The 23,482-nt window shown below is 37.4% G+C and overlaps 1 protein-coding gene across 1 annotated transcript in view; it reads left to right on the top strand.

The window, feature by feature from the left end:
* BANK1 (B cell scaffold protein with ankyrin repeats 1) overlaps positions 1–23,482 on the top strand; it is a gene marked incomplete at its 3' end in the record, with an annotated part of 112,927 nt that overhangs the window by 72,425 nt on the left and 17,020 nt on the right. The window contains exons 3-4 of the mRNA XM_080655264.1: positions 13,169–13,323; positions 19,322–19,382. Coding sequence (XP_080511390.1) covers positions 13,169–13,323; positions 19,322–19,382 — 216 coding nt within the window. The remainder of the gene's footprint in view (positions 1–13,168; positions 13,324–19,321; positions 19,383–23,482) is intronic.

Raw genomic sequence — 23,482 nt, 5'->3', positions numbered from 1 at the left:
ATGACCTCCTGGTTCATAGGTCAGTGCTCAACCACTGAACCACACAGGCAAGGCTAGTTTTAATTTTTTTTCCAGTACTTCCCTGCATCTGCTCCACTCCACATTTGTGTGCTTCCGCCCATTACATTTCAAGTCCTGTGTAGTAAGGCTCACCTCAGCATCCTGTATAGCACTTGGTCCATAGCTAGTACTTCATAAATGTTTGTACAAGAATTAAAAAAAAATCTATAAACTAAAGATAACATTATCTCCTACCTCTTGGACTTGTAGAGTATTGTCTGCTAATAGATGCAAAACACTAAAAGTAGTACTTAGCACATAGTAAATATTCAATAGTTGTAGCTTTTATTAATATTCCCGAGGAAGTTTGTTTATAAAATCATGGGCATTCATTTTAGAACAGATCTCTGTTTAAAATTATTTTCCTTTTAGGCAATAAATTGATTATAGCTTCCCTTTCACTTGTTAAGCTAGAAGACATCACTAAACACAGTAGCTTACAGCTGACCCTGCTGCATTGCAAAGGGAAAGGTCAGGAGTTAGACAATCTTGCTAAGTAAGATAATGTAGTCATGCACTGAGGATGGAAGAGAAATTCAAGTCCAGTGGTGAGGGCATGGTATTTGAAGTGTAATTAATATTTGAAATGAATATTCTTATGTCAGTTTTAGTCATGATTTTATTATCTAATTTAATTATACATTTATGGAAGTAAAACAAAGCAATTCTATTGTTACTTAAACTTAGGTATTACAAATGTGTGGCATGTTTTACTTTTTCCAAAATCAGGATCCTCTCTAACTTTTAGACATTATAAAAGGATGTGCCTTCCTCTTTCTTGATGATCTATCTTTCTAGGATCCTGTTCTTGTCCTTCTGGTCTTTTCCCTCCTTTCCCTTTTAGCCATTGAATCCTTCTCCAAGTCTAGCTACTTCATAGGCTGGTGTTCTTTTCCTCTGAGCCACTGAGAAGGTCAGATTAGACACACATGGCTCTTTCTTGCTTCCCTATACTTAGTCCTCTGTATTGTCCTGAAGCCTGTCTCACACTAGGATCTGTAGCTATGTGTAAATACCTGTACCAAAGGCAATACTAAAAACAGATACATTAAAATAGTCATGAATATGGATGGTTCCCTAAGTCTCAAAGGGAAGACAATTACAGGTAGATCCTTTGCAAAGAGAAGTTGGCACTTTTCCACTCTTAATCTGTTTCCCCTAGCCCAGTGGTCGGCAAACCGCAGCTCGCGAGCCACATGCAACTCTTTGGCCCCTTGAGTGTGGCTCTTCCACAAAATACCACGGCCTGGAGAGTCTATTTTGAAGAAGTGGCGTTAGAAGAAGTTTAAGTTTAAAAAATTTGGCTCTCAAAAGAAATTTCAGTCGTTGTACTGTTGATATTTGGCTGTGTTGACTAATGAGTTTGCCGACCACTGCCCTAGCCTCATTACTTTCAATCATTTCCAATTATAATATACTAGAGGCCTGGTGCACAAATTCATGCACCAGTGGGGTCCCTCGGCCTGGCCTGCGGGATCAGGACTAAACCAGCTCTCTGACATCCCCTGAGGGGTCCCGGATTGTGAGAGGGTTCAGGCCAAGCTGAGGGACCCCACTGGTGCACAATAGGGGCCAAGGAGGGAAGCGGGAGGTTGGCCAGCTGGGGAGAGACTACGGAGGGCTCCAGGGTGCATCCGGCCCATCTCGCTCAGTCCTGATCAGCCAGACCCAGCAGCAAGCTAACCTTCCAGTCGGAGTGTCTGCCCCTTGGTGGTCAGTGCACATCATAGCGTGTGGCTGAGCGGCCTTAGCATATCATTAGCATATTACACTTTGATTGGTTGAATGGACAACTGGACAACCAGGCAATTAGCATATCAGGCTTTTATTATATAGTATTAATCCCTTCATTTTACAAATAATTATTGAGCACCTATCATGTGTTCAACAATGAACAAGATAGTCCATTTCTTATTCTCAGGGAGATTGAAGAAAAGTGTGATGGGAGCATGGTTCCAATGACTCAAATGTTCTCTTTCTCCCTTCTTCACCATTGCACATTTAAGGCCCACTTCTGAGAAGGCCAACCTGAACACCAATCATCATAATGGTTTTTATCTTAACAACTAACATATGGTATTAGTCTTCTTAATTAGGATATAGGAAATATAGGGTGTCCCAAAAAATGTATACACATACTTTGAATAATTATAAAGGCAGTGTTTACTATAATACATTTTATTTTTAAAATTAAACTATCAGCTGTTAAGGTGTGTATATGTATTTTTGGGACACTCTATATATACACACTCATATACACACACACCAAACACACACACACAAATATACATATTACACATATATACATTAATATATGTACATATTTATATATATTATATAGAGGGGAGGAGGATATGCATATACAGCATAATGTCAAAATAAATAAACTACTTATAGTTTATTAGGAGGAAAATAAACTCAAATCATTTTCTAAACAGTATTACAATTTTATTTTCTACCTAAGGGCCAGAAGAACCTTATCATTTACTTTGCAAATTTTAATATTTGCTATTGATCTTACTATAGATGGTTGTATTACTTTATTCCTGGATTAGTTGTACCTTTTTATTTTTTAATTCTAGTCAATGCAAAATGTGTTGTCTTCACATTTTTAAACTTATTAGAAGAGGAATAAAAGATCATCTTATTTAGCTGAATAATATATGGGGGAGGAACAGTTTCTGATTCACAGAATTTGAAAGCTATCTAAAAAAAATTTTAAATGTTTGACAGAAATTCATTATTCCAGCATTGCACAGGTATTATAGTTTTAAGTGTGTGCTCAAAATAAAGTCTATGCTTGGGAAAATCTTGATGGCAAAGAGTCATTCTATATAATAAAAGGTTAATATGCAAATAGTCCCGTCAACCAGGAGTTTGACCAGGGGGCAGGGCTGGCGGGCCAACTGCCCGCAGCCCCTCCCCCTGGCTGGCCTGGCCTGATCGCCCTGATCCAGGCAGGCCTGCCAGACCCCACCTGTGCACGAATTCATGCACTGAGCTTCTAGTTGGAATATAAAGTATTATTATTGTACCTAATATTGTAAATACATTTAAGATTGTCCCATTTAAATTTTTCAAAAATATGCATTTGTATTCTTCAAACAGAGACTAGGAGGATATATATCAAAAAGTTATTCTAGGGAATATAATTAATTATAGGCAGTTTTCTTTTTCCTTTATTTGTGTATTCTAAATTATACATAATGAATATCACTTAAATAAAATACATAATTTTGATTATGAAAAATTGAATTGCTGCTATCCTCTCATCCAACAAAAAATGATAACTTCTTGATTATGTTTATTTTTGTTCTACTGATTGGAAAAATAACATTTGTGAGTTGTTGAAAGTCTGGTGTACATAAATGAATGAGGAAGAAAATTCTTAAAATGGTATTTATCACTTCTCATAAATAATCAATTAAGATAATGGTAATATTTTTCTTGTCTCATATACTCATATACACATAGAATGTGAATATGTATAAACTTACATATATGTATACACATGTACATATACATATGCATATACATATGATATATCCACACACATATACATATACATATATACACTTTTTTTAATTCTTGGGAGGCATCTTTGATTCTTAAAATTCTTTAAATTTTTTTTAATTAACATTTACATTCAACATCATTTTATAATAGTTTCAGGTATACAGCATAGTGGTTAGACAATCATATAGATGACTAAGTGTTCCTCCCAACATTTCGAGTACCCACCTGGCACCATAAGTAGTTATAATATTGATGACTCTATACCTTATGCTTTACTTTACATCCCCATGACTATTTCATAACTATCATTTAGTACTTCTTAATCCCCCTTGTTTCATGCAACTCCCCCGCTCTGGCATCCATCTGACCTCTGTACCTATGAGCCTGTGCCAAATTTGTTGGTTCATTTATTTTGTTCTTTAGATTCTCCATATAAGTGAAGTCATTGATATTTGTCTTTCTTCATCTTTAATTTAACATAATACCCTCTAGTTTCATCCATGATATTGCAAATGGTAGGATTTCATTCTTTTTTATAGCTGAGTAATATTCCATTCATAGTTATGGGTTTTTATTCAGATAACATAGCAAATTATTGTGTCATGCTATTACAACATCATTTGAAACAATGTTCAACTGTATATTTTATGAATCAATATTCAAATCAAACTATGCTTCTTTCTTAATTGTAAGAAAATAATAACCAAAAGAAACTGTAAATTGTTGAGTATGCCTGGATTGAGTGTGCATTATCATGCCCTAGGTATTTCAATGCAATATTTTTAAGACAACAAAAATACATTATTCATGAACTATGTCCCATGTATCATTGAACACTCAAAATTGGAATAATCAGTGAATGCACAAATTTTTTCTGTAGCCTAGATTTAAAATATGTAACAACCAATATTAAAAATTTCACAATGCCATTCAGTAAATAACATAAATTTAAAGTCCAGTGGTCAGCTATTGTTTGTAATATTCAATAGACCTTTATTTCTAGACAATTTCTGAAAGGGATTATCACTAATTCATATTGAACTTCTTCATGGAGGATATAATTAGAGTTTGTTCCATTAACTAGCCTTGTGATTTCCAAGTCTCAGTGCTACGGATACCCAGCTGCAGGAAATAACTTTCGATGGCATAGGTAATGCAAATATTGCCTTAGCAACTCTCAGAAAAAGTATACAGTGATACGTGTAGGAGATCAAGAAGCAAGCTTAGTACTGCTAAGTTATGGTGATTTTCTCTGGCTTTATTTAGTTCCTGGCTTAGGGTTATACTGATTGAAGTACAGATGTGCTTTCTTTAGACAGTCAGGCAAGAGTGTGTCAGGTGGAATAAATTACTGTACAGTAGATACCAGCCATCCCTTGAACCCCTGATCCCCCCTCCCAAAGGCAAGTTAGGCATGGATTTATTCAATCATTAAATCAAACAACAAATAATTGAACCTACTATGCATAAATATATAGCATGTTATTATTATGTCTACTTATACAAATATTATAAGCATCTACTATGTGAAAGGCCCTACTGTGTGCACTGGAGATATAGAGATGAAAAAAAGAATGAATTGCCTGACCTCAAAAGCTTGCATTCTAGAAAGACAGACAAGAAACAAGGAGACAGATATAATTTTAGTTAATGGTTTATGCTGTGATAATATTATGGAAACATATCACATCAAGGTATAAATTGTTATTGCACATTGCTTCTCAAACTGCAATGTAAATTCAATTGCCTTTTATAATTCTGATCCAGTAGTCTTGATGGAAACTGGGAATTTGCATTTCTGATAAGCTACTGGTCTGAAGACCACACTCTGAGTTGCAAGGTTTGGTACTATTTCTATGTGACAAGTTTGACTAAGAGATTGGAAGGAAAAAGTGCCTTAAAGGAAGACTGAGTAATGGGTGATGGAAAAGGAAAAGGAGAGAAAAATGGTAGTAAAAAAAAAGGAGAAAATGTAATAAATAACATGGAATGAAAATGCAGTAAAATTAAACACACAGGCCACAAAAGACAGAATCTCCTTACATATACTTTGGAATTATCCTGCATGTTATGAACTAAAATTAAAAGACTAAAGTACCAAGAATATACGTTCAGCCTAACATAAGAGAGAACTTTAGCTGGTAGAGTTTGTGTAGTTAGAGTGCCAGGAAAAAAAATGAACATTTACAACAAAGTAGATTTATGTTCTTCCTTTTGGAAACCAACATTTCCTTGGCTATATTGAGCATTTTCATTTATATATATATATATATATATATATATATATATATATATATATATATATATGTATATATATGGTAGGTAAGAAGTTTTATTATAATTATTATTTTATCTTCATCCCCAGGATATGTTTATTGATTTGAGAGAGAGAGAGAGAGAGAGGAACATTGATTGGTTGCCTCCCTTAAGCACATTAATGCCCTACCTGGGATTAAACCAAACCTAGGTATGTGCCCTGACAGGGAATGGAACCCTCAACCTTTTGGTATATGGGATGATACTCCAATCAACTGAACCACCCAGCTGGGAGTTATTATCATTATTAATAATCATTATCCTATATAATAAAAACCTAATATGCTAAGTGTCCAGTCATCTGGTCTGCCGTTCAATCAATCAAAGCATAATATGCTAATGATATGCTAAGGCTGCTCAACTGCTTGCTATAGCATGCACTGAACCAGGGGGCAGACGCTCCAACTGGTAGGTTAGCTTGCTGCTGGGGTTCGGCCAATAGGGACTGAGCAAGATGGGCCAGACATGCCCTGGAGCCCTCCGTTGGTCCCTCTCCAGCTGGCTAACCTCCCATGTCCCTCCCTGGCCCCCATCATGCACCAATGAGGTCCCTCAGACTGGCCTGCACCCTCTTGCAATCCGGGACCCCTTGGGGGATGTCAGAGAGCTGGTTTTGCCCTATCCCACAGGCCAGGCTGAGGGACCCCACTGGTGCGCGAATTCGTGCACCAGACTTCTAGTCATTAATAATAGCCTTGAATGAAATATTTTTTATATTGTGTCTCATTTCTTGAGGTTGTCTTGAAGTGCTGTGAACTTCTCTCTCAGGAATGTTTTTGCTATGTCCCATTGATTTTGTGTTGTTGTGTGTTCATTTTCATTTGTTTTCAGGAAGTTTTTAATTTCTTCCTTGACCTCAATGGTAATCCATTTATTGTTTAATAATAATCTATTTAGTCTCCATGTGTTTGAATATTTTTGAATGTTTTTGTTATAGTTGATTTCTAGTTTCATGCCATTGTGATCTGAGAAGACACTTGATATGATTTCAATCTCCTTGAACTTTGGGAGACTTAGTTTGTGTCCTGACATATGGTCTATCTTTGAGAATGTCCCATGTGTGAGAAGAATGTATATTCTGCAGCTTTGAGGTGAAATGTTCTATAAATGTCAATTAAATCCATCTGTTCTAATGTGTCATTTAGGGTCACTGTTTCATTGTTGATTTTTTCACTGGAAGATCTATCTAATGAAGTCAGCGGGGTGTTGAAGTCTCCTACTATGACTGTATTGCTCTCTGTTAAAGTCCTCCAAGATACTGGGTGCATATATGTTTACTAGGGTTATATCCATATCCTCTTGTTGGAAGGGTTATGTGTGGGCCTTCTTTGTCTCTTCTTATGGCCTTTGCTTTGAAGTCTGTTTTGTCAGATATAAAAATTGCTACCTCAGCTGTTTTCCATTTCCATTTTCATGGACAAAATTTTTCCCATCCCTTCACTTTCATCCTGTGTGAGTCTTTTGTTCTGAGGTGGTTCTTTTGTAGAGAGCATATATATGGGTCATATTTTCTTATCCATTGAGCTACTCTATGTCTTTTGATTGGAGCATTTAATCAGTTTACATTTAAGGCTATTATTAACAGATACTTATATATTGCCATTTTTATTCTTTATGCCTATGTTTCTCTCTACATATATATTTTTCATATTATTACAGGAGATCCTTTAATATTTCTTGCAGTGCTTGTTTGGTGATGTTAAACTCCTTTAGACTTTTTTTTTGTCTGTGAAGCTCTTTATTTTATCATCTCTTTTGAATGATACACTTGCTGGATATAGTAGTTTTGGTTTCAGATCCTTGCTTTTTATTTCCTTGAATACTTCATGCCATTCCCTTTTGGCCTGCAGAGTTTCTGATGAAAAATCAGCTGACAGCCTTATGGGAGCTCCTTTGTAGGTAACAAATTGCTTTTCTCTTGCTGCCTTTAAGATTTACTCTTTGTCTTTAATTTTTGGAATTTTAATTATGATGTGTCTGGGTGTGGGCCTATGTGAGTTTTTGTTTGGGACTCTCTGTGCCTCATGAACTTGTATGACTTTTTCCTTTACCAGGTTTGGGAGGTTTTCTGCCATTATTTCTTCAAACAGGTTGTCTATCCCTTGCACACTTTCTTCTCTTTCTAGGTCACCTATGATGCAGATATTGTTACATTTCATGTTGTCTCACAGCTCCCTTAGGCTACCCTCCTGTTTTTAAATTGTTTTTTCCTTTTGGTCCTCTGCATGATTTTTTCTGCCTTGTCTTCTAATTCGTTGATGTGATCCTGGGCTTCCTCTAATATGCTGTTTATTCCTTCAGGTGTATTCTTTATTTCTGCTATGTAATTCTTCATTTCCAACTGGTAATTTTCATTGTTTCTATGTCTTTTCTCATGCTGTTGAGTATCCTTGCCATCATTAGTCTGAACTCTATATCTGATAAATTTCTTATCTCCATTTCATTTAGCTCCTCTATAGAATTATCTTTTTCTTTCATTTTGGGCTTGTTTCTTTGTTGCCCCATTTTGGCTGCCTGTTTGGGTTTGTTTCTATGTATTAGGTACATCTACAACTCCAAGTCTTGGTATGGTGGCCTTAAGTATAGGTGACCTGTGGGACCCAGTGGCACAGTCTCCCTGACCTGTGTGCTCTAATAATGTCCCTTGTGCATATTGTGTGGGCCCTCCTGTTATAATTGAGTACTGATTGCTATTGGCCCATTCATGCGTGGGCTCAACCCTCAGGCTGGCTGACAGTGAGGCTCCACCCCCAACACAGCTTGCAGGTTGCTGTGCAGTTGCTTATCACATGAAGTGGAATTCACCTCAGCCAGGTTTGGAGCCTGACAATATCTCCTTGTGAAGCTTTTTGGATCCTACTCTGTTGTTGTCTGAAGCCACCAGGTTTATTGGTTTTTGGCCTCTTCAAAGGGTCTCTGGTGCAAGCCAATGTCAGACGCTATTTGTGACTTGCCCTGAGTACCCCTATTTGGAGCTACCAGTGATCCACAGCTTGTGGATCCCTCTGCTGGGACTGAGTGTGTGTGGAAAGGAAAAAACTGCACACCACTGTCTGCTTTTCCTAGACCCGGACACAGAAGCATGTCAGGTAAAGACTCAAAGCACCAATGATCCGCCTCTGCCTGCAGGATGATAGACTCAGTCAGTTAATGAGCCTCAAGCTCTAGAGTTCAGGGTGGCATTAACACAGGGTGGGGCAATTGCTTCCCCCCAGGCTAACACTTCCTGGATGGTAAAGGTCTGCCTGAAAAAGATGGCTTTTGCAGTATGGGGGAATGACTCAGCATAGGGATCCAAGTGGCTGTCCCCTCAAGCTCTCTCCCCAGAGCCACTGGATTTTCCTCACACAGCTCTAGTCCACTCCGCCCTACCTCTGCCGGAGCCCAAGGCGAATAGCTGCCCAAATAATCTATGTGTTGGACCTTTAAGAGGTTGCCTGCATTTCCAGCTGTCTCTGCTTGGTGGATAGAAACCCTGCTACTTTTCACAGCCAGATGTTATGTGGGTGCATTTCCCAGTTCTGGTGCTCTGAGTTGGGGAGCTCAGTTTGGGGTTTAGACCCCAGACTTCTCAGGGGGAATCCCCCACAGCTGAGATATCCCTCCAGAATTTTAGCTATTGTCTGTAGGAGCCTGGCCAGCCCTCTCATGCCTCTGCACTTCCTACAAACTCAATGTGGTCTCCTCCTTATGTCCTTGGTTATAAGGGACTCCAGTTCCTTTGTCTTCAGTTCTCTTCTCCCATCACTTTTATTATTATCATCATTCATTTTATTTATATATAAATATACATAAGCATTTATATATATATAAATTGTATATAAATTGTATATACAATTACACATGTATATACTGATATATACATATATATCAGTATATACATGTGTAATTGTATACATCATTATTATTTTAAACAAACTGTTATCTGTTATATCAATCACAATAAGAAAAATAAATATTCTCATTTTACCTTTAGCTGTTTCTTCTTGAGACTCTTTCCTTCTGTATGTAAATCTGGGTTTCTGACCTATATTATTTTCCTCCTCACTGAAAACTTTTTTTTAAGTTTTCTGTCAGACAGGTCTATTGACAACAAATTATCTCACTATTTGTTTGTATGAGAAGTCTTCAATTCTCTTTCACTTTTAACGACTAAATTCACAGGGTACAGAATTCTGGGTTTGAGGTTCATTTTTCTTACACTTTAAATATTTTACTTCCCTCTCTTTTTGCTTGCATAGTTTCTCAGAACTCAGATATATTTCTTATTTTTGTTCTGGTATAGGTAAGTTTTTTTTTTCTTTTAGCTTTTTATTCTTTTTTGTCTTTGATTTTCTGTCATGTCAAAATGTTATTTCTTCCTATACTTTTTTTGGGATTTATTCTACTTGGTATTATCTGAGTTTCCTAGATCTATGATTTGGTATCAGTTATTAATGTTTGAAATAATTCTTCTGTTCCTTTGTCTCTTTCTACTTCTTCTAGTATTCCCATTACACATACGTTATGCCATTTATAGGTTTCTCATAGTCTTTGGATATTCCATTATGGGTTTTTTTTCAGTCTTTGTTCTATTTGCTTCTCAGTTTTCTGAAATTCTAGTGAGATATTGTCTAGTTCAGAGACTCTTTTCTCAGTTGTTATCAATCTACTGATAAACCCATCAAAGGCATTTTTCACTTATGTTGGTGTTTTTGATCTCTAGAATTAATTTTTTATTCTTGCTTAGGATTTCCATCTCTCTGCTTACATTGCTGAGGATATCTGTATTTGTCTGCCTCTGCCTGTCTTTTCAACTTTGGGGTCAGCAATTGTGCTGTGTTTGCATCTTTCTTAAGTATCAAGAAAAGAGTTGTTGACTTTTTAGTCCATTCAGCTTTCTGTTTGTTAGAATGAGTGGTGACTTCAAAGGCTCCTTTACATGTGAAATCTAACCAGGGATCCTATTTTTTTTTTTCAGCTAAAATGGTAACCTACCAAGTTGACAATTTTGTAACTGGAATTTTTTTCAATTATATTATAAACTTGTTCCTTGTTAAATATTTTTTCATGTAATTTTTATTATTGACATTACATATTTTTATCTGGTCCCTTATTGTTCAGACTGCTTCCAATTTTCTGCATTATAAATTGTGCCTCTGTGAGATATATCATCTTGTACATCTATGATTATGTCCTCAGGGTAAATAAAATAGCTCATCTTAACCTATTAATACAGAGAATTTATTATAAAGTAACCTACATATTTTGGTGGTAGAATAACTTGCACCTCCTTCTTTTAAGGTGTGTTAAATACAATCAGTGTCTTTGTTCTTTTATCAGTTCACAAAATTATCAAGCCAGTTCTATAAAACCTTCTATTGTTTTGATGTATATGTGTGTGTATGTGTGTGTGTGTGAAAGAGAGAGACACTGAATGACACATTTTATGAAAGTATTTTGAATTGTTAGAGAAATAAAGGCCATTTTTTAAATTTCATTTCAAGCAAGACTAATCCTAGGAGAAATCTGCAAATCCCAGGTGCTTTGGTGATTTTATTCTGCAACTTTCATAAGGTAGAATAAACACACCCTCCTTCTTAGCTGTGGCATGGGGGCAGCTTTTCTCTAGGGGGCATCTCCTTTGTTACTCGGCTATCCTGATAGAATTACCTGTATAAAACTGGTGACTTCACTTTCTTGGATACTATGGGACCAAATTCTAGCTGCTTCCATCTATATTGCCTTTGGCTCTTCTTCTTCCTTTTTATCCTGTCAATATCTCTTAGCCAAAGATCACTAAGAACACACCTGTACTTGAACTATTTGAATTTTTTGCTATTTGTAATTGATAGAGGACACCATGCAGAACCATAGGGTATCTCAATAAGAGGTTGTTAAAACAAAACATCTTGTAGGGTTTAGGCTTGTGTTAAGTGATATGAGGGAGGGTTCAAGGATGCATGGCTCCTGTCGAAAAGCAAGTGTAATTTTATGATTTCATACAATCATGACTCTTAACAAGAAGCAGGGTTACCCACCTTCCCAGTATGCTTGTGTCTTAGAGGGTTCCTGGGACACAGCATTTTCAGTGCCCAAACCAGGAAAATTCCAGGCCAACTGGGAGGAGTTGGTTTCTGTATCTGGAAGGCAAGAGAAATAAAAAGCTGAGGCTGGAATTGGTGAAGAAGCAACATCAGTCATAGGAGCCAGGACTAGGAATAATTGGTCATGTTTGCATTTGGTCAATGTTCATGTTTTTGCCTGAAGTCAGACATCATTACAAAATAGTCTCATCTCTAACTTGGTCCATCAAGGTGACAGATGGGCCTTGTCTGATGTTGATATTGCTCTTAGCAACACCAAGGGCTTTGCACAGTTTCTGGCCAGTTTTTAGCTGTCAGGGGCTTCTTTCCTTTCTTCCAATTCCATTTTTTTGGGAATTTGAGGACTATTCTTGGGGTTGGCCTCAGACTCTATAGATGTGATCTAGTCATGACAGCCTTGGTTTCAGCCACATTACTTCAGTGTCCTAATAACATGCATTGGGCTTTGAAACACTGAGTAATAACAATATTATTATCTCTCTTAACACAACATCTTTTTCTTCAGTACAGAAAAATGTTTCAGTGATTGAGGTCAAATTCTAAATTACTAAATGTTAAAATTTTTAAAAGTTAAAATGCTGTTCTTTTCTTCTTTGAGATTCAAAATTCACATTAGAATATTTCAGTGTTCTTAGTAAAACTGCCATAAAACCCCCAATTTATTTAATATAGAACTTTTTACCCACATAACACATTCACATGTTGATGAACACTAATATTCCACCAGTAAACTAGTGTTTCTACTAGTTAATTTCGTGTCTCCTAGTTCAACTTTTTTACTTTAAAAACTAGAAATATATATAAAAGGTAAATAATTATTCTGATTTAAATTGTTTCCATTTAAAATGAAATAAATTTTCTTAATTGCAGTTATTAAAAATATATAGTTGCACGTTTTTAAGATTTGCTATTTTAATAGTAAGAGAGAACTATTAAGTGGTGGTTGGATTTTTCGTGGAAAACATTTAACTAGTAATGAACATATGTAGTTGCTATAGTTTAGTCACTAAGGTTATAACGCTAGCTTAATTGTGGAGCATTATGTTAATTATTAACATTGGTTCTTAAACTCAGCTGGGTTGTTCCATATATGAATTAAATGGGTTGCTCAGCACTTAGTCTTTGTAACAGTGGAGGAAATAAAATGGCCTTCGCTATATTATAATAGGCATCCATGCACTTTTCTCTAGGTTCTAACGACTACCTTGAGTTCAGTATTCCGACGGACATAAGAGTGGAACATCCTGGCGAAGTAAGCGAGAGAAAGCAACTGGAAGAACTCTCTGCAGTTCCAGGAAGCAGCCGACCACTGGCAATGGTGCTTCCCATGGAAGTTCCCTGTGAGGTCAGTTAAGATGCCTTATCATTTAAGTGGCCTTATTGTTTTAATGGATATTGCATGTCAATAAAATGTAAGCTCCAAAAAGACTGGTGTTTTTGCCTACTTTGCTCATGGCTATGTCCTCAGAACCCAAAACAACATCTGGCCATGAGTAGGCATTTGATACTTTATTTGTCAAACAATCGACTGCTGGAGAATATATGAAAGCTTAATTTTATCAACTGTTACTGATGCATTGTAAACAGATTGACAATTGCTACATATATCAAGCTACTTAAAAAGGAACACTGGGTTTGTATTAACCAAAGCAAATATTTTATTTTCATAAGGGGAAATATATTCTTTAATTTGAAAATACTTATTTTCAGGGTCTTCAGTATTTCCATTATAAAACATGTATCAAAGGCCTACATTATGAAGGGGAAATATCATAAGATCTAGAAGAGCTGGTCCTTTTGGGAATAAAAGGTTAATGGAGGGTGAGGTGGATTTCTGAAGGTGACTACATGAATACATGTTGCTGACATTTTTCCTCTTGTCTTTCTTGGAATGAACACTTGAAATAAGCCTCCTGGTAGAGCTTGACTGGAATCTCAGGCTATGTGATCTCTAGACAATGGAAGAATGCTGGCTCAGCGCCTGTGTCTTTGAGTGGGAATAGCCAAAGATACAGGAGAGCCTTGGCAGATGCATGCAAAGGACCTCTGGTACAGTGAGCGGATTTATGTGTCTGGGTGGCAGGGGCTGCGTGGTCTGCTTGCTGGGAGGTGTGTGTTGGGAGAGACTCTCCTGACCCTGCTGAGACCAGTGGTCCTGGAGGAAGCTGCCCATTCTGTGCCATTGGGCAAAGTTTCATTCCCTCACCCCCAGATTCCAGGCCTCAGCAGAAGAGGCGCATTTTTAAATTATTATGCTACCAGTTCCAGAGAAACAAAAACTTCTCAGGTGCTTCCTTAGAGACCCAGGAACCTAAACTGCACAGGTTCAAGGTAACTGGCACAGATAATCAGACAAGGAAAAAACTGCAACCCACTTAAAGGACTCAAGTACTCAAGGGAGGAACCTCAGGCTAAAAAATCAGAACTGGGGGCTTCTATTGGGTCAGAAATAATGGAAGAGTCAGCAATAAATAAAGAGACTGTAATAAAAGAAAAATGAGAACTGTTCTCAAGTAGATCAAATCAAAGCAGAACAAACAAAAAAAAAATGAAAAAGAAAAGAAAAAAAACCCTCTGGAACTAAAAATAGCTCCCCAAGAATTATGCAATGGTTCTAAATAACTGCTTTTAAAAAATATCTGTACAGTAAAATTTGAATAATGCAAAATCTTTCCAATGTTAAATTTTCAAATAAATTAAAACTCAAAAAGGAAAGCTCCTTGCTCTCCAGGCAGAGGTGACTGGTTAGGACCAGGGTTCTTTCATTTGCAGAATCGTGGTGAGTTATTATTTGACATGGAAATAATTCTTCCAGACCCTCTGAAGTGAAATGATTTCTTTTTCAAGTTTCTCTTGGGCACGCCATTTTTTAAGCAACCCTAAGAGTTAAAAGGTCATACAAGAATATTTTAGTTCCAGTTCCACAACCTAAAAATTAAAAATAAGCTAATCCTTGGACTAACAATAGTTACCTCAGTCAAAAGGTTGTGTTCTCTCAAAACCTTGATCTTAGTACACAATCAGAATGTATATGTCAATTGCCAAGCACGCAGGAGACATCAATTGCATCCAAATGAGAGAAAAGCATGTTCCAGATTTGCCAGGAAAACATTCAGTCTACGCCTGTTGTTTGAAAGCACAACTTTTGAACTTATTCATTTCTGAGAAGGCTTCGACTAGGTCAGTGGTCGGCAAACTCATTAGTCAACAGAGCCAAATATCAACAGTACAACGATTGAAATTTCTTTTGAGAGCCAAATTTTTTAAACTTAAACTTCTTCCAACGCCACTTCTTCAAAATAGACTCTCCCAGGCCGTGGTATTTTGTGGAAGAGCCACACTCAAGGGGCCAAAGAGCCACATGTGGCTCGCGAGCCGCCGTTTGCCGACCACTGGTCTAGGTGAATAGAGACCCCTGAAGAATACAGCCTCCTCTCCCAGGAGGTGATAGTTGATTCTCTGGCATCTTACAAAATCTAGAAATTTACAATGTTATCATTGCCAGCTACCAGGTCTTATTGGAGGTTTGCCTTTCACACCCAGCATCCCCCAAATCTATTCATGTTTCTATGGGCTTTTGTGTTTCCAGCATGCCAGCGCTGAGTTTTCTGTGAGTTCACCCTAGTGGCATGATCTTTGTCTTTCTGATGCACAGGGCGTTAGTTTGAATCTGCCCTGCTGCTGCCTCCTGCTGCAGAGCTGCCTGGGTCTGGGGGCTGCCTCCCAGAGCAGTGCTTTCCCCGTCCCCCCATCTGTAAGGGAACATCAGCATGAGCGGATTATTTAACTGAGGCTGCTGTTGCTGCTTTTAAGCCCAGGAGCCTGGGAGTGTTGCTCCCTCAGCCTCATCATCTTTCCATGGATTGTTTATTGTTGCATTGTTACTTTCCAGGGATTGTTTATTCCCTGGGCCTTGGAAATCATGTGCCACTGTAAAAACAGCAGAAAAGATTTTTTCATCAGCGTTTGAGTGTGTGTGTGTGTGTGTGTGTGTGTTTGTGTGTTTTACACACTGGTGAAGATATGCCTCCAGTGCTCTATTTATCTGAATTATTCCCCGTCTCTTTAAGAAACACCTAGGTGTGCCGAAACCGGTTTGGCTCAGTGGATAGAGCGTCTGCCTGCAGACTGAAAGGTCCCAGGTTCGATTCCGGTCAAGGGCATGTACCTTGGTTGCGGGCACATCCCCAGTGGGAGGTGTGCAGGAGGCAGCTGATCGATGCTTCTCTCTCATCGATGTTTCTAGCTCTCTATCCCTCTCTCTTCCTCTCTGTGAAATATCAATAAAATATATTAAAAAAAAAAAAAAGAAACACCTAGGTGAAATTTAACAGGTTAAATCTGCTACTTAAATTTGGCTTCTTTCTTTACCATCTTTTAGGATTAAGATCCTTTGTCCTATTTTGATATTTTTATTTCTTAGCCTTTTTTAATTAAATTTTTTAATGTGGACACTATTGCAGATGTCCATTTCCCCCACCTCTGCTCACGTCCACCCACTTCTGCCTCCCCGTCCCTTGGCCTTCACCACACTATAGTCTGTGTCCATGGGGTGTGCATGTATGTTCTTTAGCTATTTTGATATTTATAAATCCTTTTAAGGGCCAAGGCATTTCTTTTCCTAGCATATTCCTCTTGATTTTTTCTTGAGGGGTAATTGATTATGAGAGATGAAGTCAGTGAGTTCTGTCTGCCCAATGTACCCATTATTCTAATGAATCTTATCCAATTTTTTATCCATGATGAAAATTCCACCTGGGAGGCATTCCCCCACTGGAATAGCATCTAATCCAGAACTGGACCTGATCGTTATTTTCTAGTGTCTCTTCCAGGTGCTCTGTGTTACTTCAAAGTCTTAATTTCATTAATTCTTCTGGCAAATTCCCTCAGAGCAATGACTTTCATTTGAGAGTGATCTTGCTTCCCTTCCCCCAGAAGAAATTTGACAAAGTGTGCAGAGAGTCATGACTTGGGGGCTGCTATGGACATCTAGTGAGTAGAAGCCAGGGATGCTGCTAAAGATTTTGTAATGCACAACAGTGACCTTGCTGCTCCAAAAACCGACAATGGCGCCAAGGTTAAATCCTGTCCCAGAAGAAAGGAGATACATTCATGCCCCCTCACAGTAGTAATTACCTAAGAATGGCATCAAGAATCCAGCACTCCCCTTCAGAGAGCCCTCTTCAACCTACCCGGTTGTCTCCAATCACTTGCTGGGGTTGTGTAATCTCTCAGCAGAGATTCCAGTCAGTCTTTTGGGGGGTGAGTAGGAGGGGGAGGTGGGTATCAAGTTTCTTTATACCAAGGGATGGTACAAAGGGAAGAACATAAGTAGATGATTTGGTACAACTTTTACAAAAGGTAAAGGTAGCCCCAGCATGCATGAGGTGCTTTGGTGATCAGTGAAGTCATCCTGTGGCATGGGAAGCCAGCCTGAGGCTTAGCTTGCATCACTGTCTCCCAGGGTGAGCTTGTCACAGAGGCACTCTGCCATGCCAGACTCAGGGGCCCCATCCTGTGTGTGCATTGGTGGCACAGCAGTGAGCATAGCTATCTTCCAGGCACTCTTTTATGGATTACACCTGAGGCTGTAAGAGGAAGTCTCTAAGACTGAAGCACATTTTTAAAATCAGTTCAGTCACTTGGTTTCTTGAGCAAATTTAATTCTTAAAGTTACAGTTATAACTGCTAAAGGCCCTTTAATCAGCTTTGCCAGCATTTAGATCTATAATAACTTGAATTGTCTTTCTATCTGAATCCTAGAACATGGCATATTCCCTAATAAAAGGCCTTCATTTTATTTGTCCTGTTCATTGACATACCTCTGTGGCTGCAACCATAATATAAGTCTCCAAGCCCATAGTACAGACCACAGATTATGTAAATTAAAAATCTAGAGAAACCCTGAGACTATATTGGTGGATGTGGCCTATATGGGCCCGTGGGCAAGCCATAAGAATCTTAGATTACTTCCTACCTATTTATCACTTGGCCTTGATTCCAGAGTAAAACAATATATAGAAGCTAGCAGCACTGCCCACTTATTTCTGACACCAAATCACACACTAGTTCTTTGTGATCATTCTTAACGTAAAGTTTGATCTTGTGATTTAATTGAAAAAATTATGGTAAAAGTAGCACAAAAAGTATTGTGTGTATCAAAGCCAAAAATATCGATGTTGTGAAGTACTGCCCTTTTGGTGGTCAGGCTTTAAGTTTACAATGACCAATAGAATGATATATTTTCCTTTTAACCAAGTGGTTCTCAAACTAAGATGCATATAGTGACTACTAGTGGAGCTTTAAAAAAATAATAGTATTGCCTAAATTTTGTGCCCTAGGTGATGGCCTGGACATTGGGAGTTTTAGAATCTTCCCAGGTGATTCTGAGGATGAGAATTAGGATCTCAGTTTGGAACCATTACCATAAGCTAATCACTGTTCTATTGCCAAGAGTCAGATTCATGATGGCTGTAGCAATCTGCACAATTCTAGCTTAAGAAGGACCATGAAGCTATACTTGCTAAGCTAGTGACTTTAAAGTAGTCATGAATATAGGAAAAGAGCCATTGGCCCATATACAAAGGTCACAGTATGACCCCTAGGATCAAAATTCTTTTGTTGCCTGTGCTTAATAAAGACACCCACCCTGGCAGAATCACAAACTTCACTATCTGTATATTGTATGTCATATTGTAGACCAAGTTCTAGCCCTTTTGTTTACATCTCAAAGTTTTTGACTAATGCAGCAAAACATTAGGAGTTGGAAGTGATAATAAGCATAATAACCCTTTCTCTCCACTCAAATGCTCAGAACTAAATAAGAAACAAACAGAGAAAAGATTGAGAGCAAAATAACAACTTCATAACAGATAAAACTAAATATTTGACCATTTGACTATCCCGGCATTTTCTCCATGGAATTAAATGTGTCCATATAATTTCACCCTTAATTAAGATGTCCACAAGGACAGGGCTGGACAAGTGCATCCTTCCCTCCTGGAGCAGGCTACTTCCTGCATGGAGATGCAGGGACCAGATGAGGCTGTGAGTCCTGAGGGAGACAAGGAGAAGAGCAGAGTATGCTCAGTTTTCACAGTCTTATTTTTCTCTTAATTTAAAAACACGAGCGGACTGTATCTTAGGTACAAAGATCTTGCAAGATTCCCCAATGATATGAAAAAATAAAAATACCTTCAGGATGCTTAAAATCTAGCTGGAAAGGCAAGCCTTAGACATGGAACACTTATTAAGAGCAGAGAGCATAACTTTGAAGGGGTCAAGTAAGGAGTGTAGGTGTAAATTCTTTGTGACTCCTTTGGATTTGTAAAACTCCTCATGAGCTGAAACTGTGGGAAGGATTTGTGGAACTGGTGAAACCTGAGTTGGACTTTGATGGAGAAGGTAAGTATGGAGAGATGGAGGGAGATAAGGAATGAAATGAGAAGCCAACATTATGTACAAAAAGGACTGGCTACCTAATCAGCAGGCCCAATGCAAAATGAAAACACAGGAGCCCTTGTTCACATTATTAAGTATTTTAGGCAGTGACAGCAGAACACTAAACTAAGCACAGAGCTCTGTGCAGTTGTACAGGTTATCTGCCTATGAAGCTGGCCCTGCGTACAGGTGAACATGTCAGTGCCTCATCTGGGGTGGTCATATGCTCGTCTTCTGTTTAGTGCTTTTCTCTGGTGGAAAGGTGGGGCCGTGCCTTCTATCAAGGAGAGGATCGGTGCTTAAGAAGCAGCCTGTTGGAACATGCAGGAATGAGGATGAGTTGCCTGGGTTAATAAAATGTTGGAGAGGATGCTTAGGCTTACATGGTTTGGAAACAGAGGACACAGTTAAATAATAAGTGATGTTTCCATGGAAGAGAACTCTGAAGAACTTCGAAGCAGGAATTGGGGATCTGAGCCAAAGAGAAATGGGAAGTCATTAAATATGTGAAGAAAGGTGACAGACATGAGTAACAAAGGAACTAAAGAGCTGTGCTAGACCTGAGGTGCCATGTAGAAGAGGTTGAAGGTATGAGGAGCAGAAGAGGCTCACAGTCCTAACTTGCAGGACTCAGATGAAGTAGTGCATTGGGGAAGGTACAGGGAAGAAAAGAAGGTCTTTCTGACATATTGGATGTGTGGGGCAAGAGTGAGAGGAGGAATAGTGGTAGTTCCCTTGATATGGGATCTTTTATTTTATTTAAAAAATATATATTTTATTGATTTTTTACCGAGAGGAAGGGAGAGAGAGAGAGAGAGTTAGAAACATCGATGAAAGAGAAACATTGATCAGCTGCCTCCTGCACACCCCTTACTGGGGATGTGCCCACAACCAAGATACATGCCCTTGACCAGAATCAAACCTGGGACCCTTCAATCTGCAGGCCAACGCTCTATCCACTGAGCCAAACCAATTAGGGCTCTTTTTTTATTTATTTTTTAAATATAGTTTTATTGATTTCAGAGAGGAAGGGAGAGGGAGAGAGAGATAGAAACATCAATGATGAGAGAATCATTGATTGGCTGTCTCATGCACACCCCCTACTTGGGATCAAGCCCACAACCCGAGCATGTGCCCTGACAGGGAATCGAACCATGACTTTCTGCTTCATAGGCTGTTGAGCCACACCAGCCAGATGGGATCTTTTCTTGATGTGCAATTTAATTGGTGAGGAGAGATTTAGATCAAAATAGCCCATGGGAAAATATTTGGGAGCACTGGGTGCTGGTGGAAATGGCCAAAGAGGATGTATGTCAGCTGAAATGATTTTGTAACATCAAGGAATTTGTACAAACTCTTTGGTACAGAGCATTAAATATGTAAGCTTTGTTGGTGGTTGATTTTTGCTTAGGGAGATAACATTTAAATAAAACAACTTTGTAATTAGTGACTTTTGGGTAATCACAATTTGATAAGAGGCTCCTGTTTATTTTGTGAGGAACTTAAGTTTAGTTTGACTTTGAAGAAAGCTTTGAAGGGTGATATATGGGATAATCATAAAAATACTATTTCATTTTAGTTAATTTGAAAGGTTAAACAACATGATGTAAAATAGAGCGCCGATTTTGAATTTGGGTTGTTCTGATTCATCTTCAGGTTAACTCTGTGTGTTAGTTACCCTATTCAGAAAAGGTAAATATAATAGTTTTCATTCTGGTTTTCATGTGTGCATTTATTTGCATGTATGTATTTGTGTGTGTATGTTTTGGTTAGGATTTTTAAAAATCTCTATACAAATGGGCTTAAAATCATTTTTAGTATAAAACATATGTTTAATAAATATTTATTTCTTTTTTCTCTGTATTAATGTTAATCTTCTTATTCCTAATTTAAAATAATTCCAAGAGGTTTTCAATAATCCTTATTATATTATGTACATAGATTTAGCTTTTCCACCTTAATAAAAATCTTTAAGCTTTTAGTTTTATAACCTTTAGTCAACTCAATAACCTTCAGTGATAACCATCATAAATAGACTAACAAGAGAATATTTTTCAGGTAAAATTTAAAATTCTTTTTTTTAAATCATATTTAAATTATAAATAATCATATTTAAATGTTCAGTCCTTTTATTTATAGAGAAATACATCAAGTTCTAGAAAGGTGTGGGGGAAAGATTTGGAAAAGGGGTTTGTTTAACATTTGAATTGCAGCTCTCTGGAGGTCTGTGTCTGAAGAGATGCTCACTCCCCTGAGATACAGAGCCACACACACAGGGAAGAGGCAAGAGGAAAGGGGAGCAGCTATGTTCTCACTACGTTTTCAGTTGCAAAGTATGGTATTGGGGGGGGGGGGGAAACTGAGTGTTCACTCGACACCAAGTCCATAAACTCGTAGTGAGAATCACATTTACATATTTCATTTCTAAACATGGTTGAAAATATGGACATGATAGAAGACATATAATGACCACGTGCAACCTCTATCATTAATGAATGTAATGGGTTATTTAGTTAATGTAAACATTTTCAAATGTTTAATTGGGTTATATTTTTCATCTTATAGAATCCTGGTGAAATATTTATTATTTTGAGAGATGAAGTAATCGGTGATATGGTGGAAGTTGAATTTACGTCAAATAATAAATGCATTAGAACACGGCCAGCCCTTTGGAATAAATCTGTATGGTGTATGAAAGCTTTAGGTAAGAAATTCTTTTATGCTTTAAAAAATATAAAACATCATCCTGAATTTCTTTCAATAAATTTATGATAAATGGTTTCACTTCCCTACAGAAACTAATATTGTCCTGCAGGTGTTTCCTGTGCTTAACTTTCACTATTAATCTGAATTTGCAAAAGTACAAATGTGTAAATTATGAGAAATTAGCTTGTGTACCATGTTGTGAAATGTGATCCAGTAACATTACATGTTCTTATACGTGTCACACTCAAATATACACCAACTAGTATATATGGAACTAGAATTATCAGCTTTATTGTAATAGGACTAGTAGATATTTGGATGTTCATTATGAATTTTGAAATCTTTTTTGCTTCTCTCTCTCTCTTCTTCCTCTCTCCCTCCCACTCTCAGTCTTTTTGTGTGTCATGCTCCTGAGTATATTTTTGGTTGTTTTGGAAAGCATAAATCTTTCTCACGATTTTGTCATCAGGCTAACATTTCTATATACAATCGTCCCTTTTTTTCCTTATTTAATTTATGAAGCTAACCATTTCATTATGCAACTTTGCTTGCACTTCGATAAATAGTATCAGATGGAATATCCACACATGGCATGATAATTATACTAAAATAAAAGCGACTATATTAGTTTCAGAATGTTTTGATATACAATGTGGGACTACTTGTTTTTTTAATTTATCTTTTTATAATCAGAGAATAAAATTACCTTACAAAACTTTGTAAATGTGAACTTCATAAAATGTGTTAAAGTAAAAGATATGCAATCTTACTAAAAATTTGGAAATGTAAAAGTATTTAAAGTTAAAGACTATATCGAATGCATCCTGAGGTTTTTATGTAGCTGTTATGCGAAGCATGTGTCCCCTCTGGATTTCCTTGCAGAGCCAAAGTGAGAGTTCAATTATAGAAAGGAAAGACTATGCCAAGCATTTATAACATTGTAGATACTGTTTCCTCTCATGGACAAGGATGTGCAGAAATGAGATGAGAAAGAACTCTCTGTCTCTTTGTTTCTCTTCCAAAGACCATTACTTCCTATGGCACAGTTTTAAATGATTTAATGAAGAATAATTTCTAATTAGTTTTGGAGTTTAAACTAAATCTAGTTAGACTAAAATCACCACAAAAAATCAATTTAGCAAATTAAGAAGAACTTAGATAATATTTCACAAATAGCAGACCAAAATGTCAAATAAAATTACTTATATTAACATTTTATGAGAATTTTAATAAAAGATTTTATATTCAGTTTACTTAGTAGCTAAGAGCAGTGCACAGAGTAAAGCATGTCAAAGTGCAAATGTTTTTCAGTAAAGCAGAAAGCTGATAGTCTGTATTTTCCAAGATTTACTAGTTCA

The sequence above is a fragment of the Plecotus auritus genome, assembly GCF_963455305.1.
Source record: "Plecotus auritus genome assembly, chromosome: 1".
Taxonomy (NCBI): domain Eukaryota; kingdom Metazoa; phylum Chordata; class Mammalia; order Chiroptera; family Vespertilionidae; genus Plecotus; species Plecotus auritus.
This window is presented reverse-complemented; position numbering and strand designations above follow the sequence as displayed.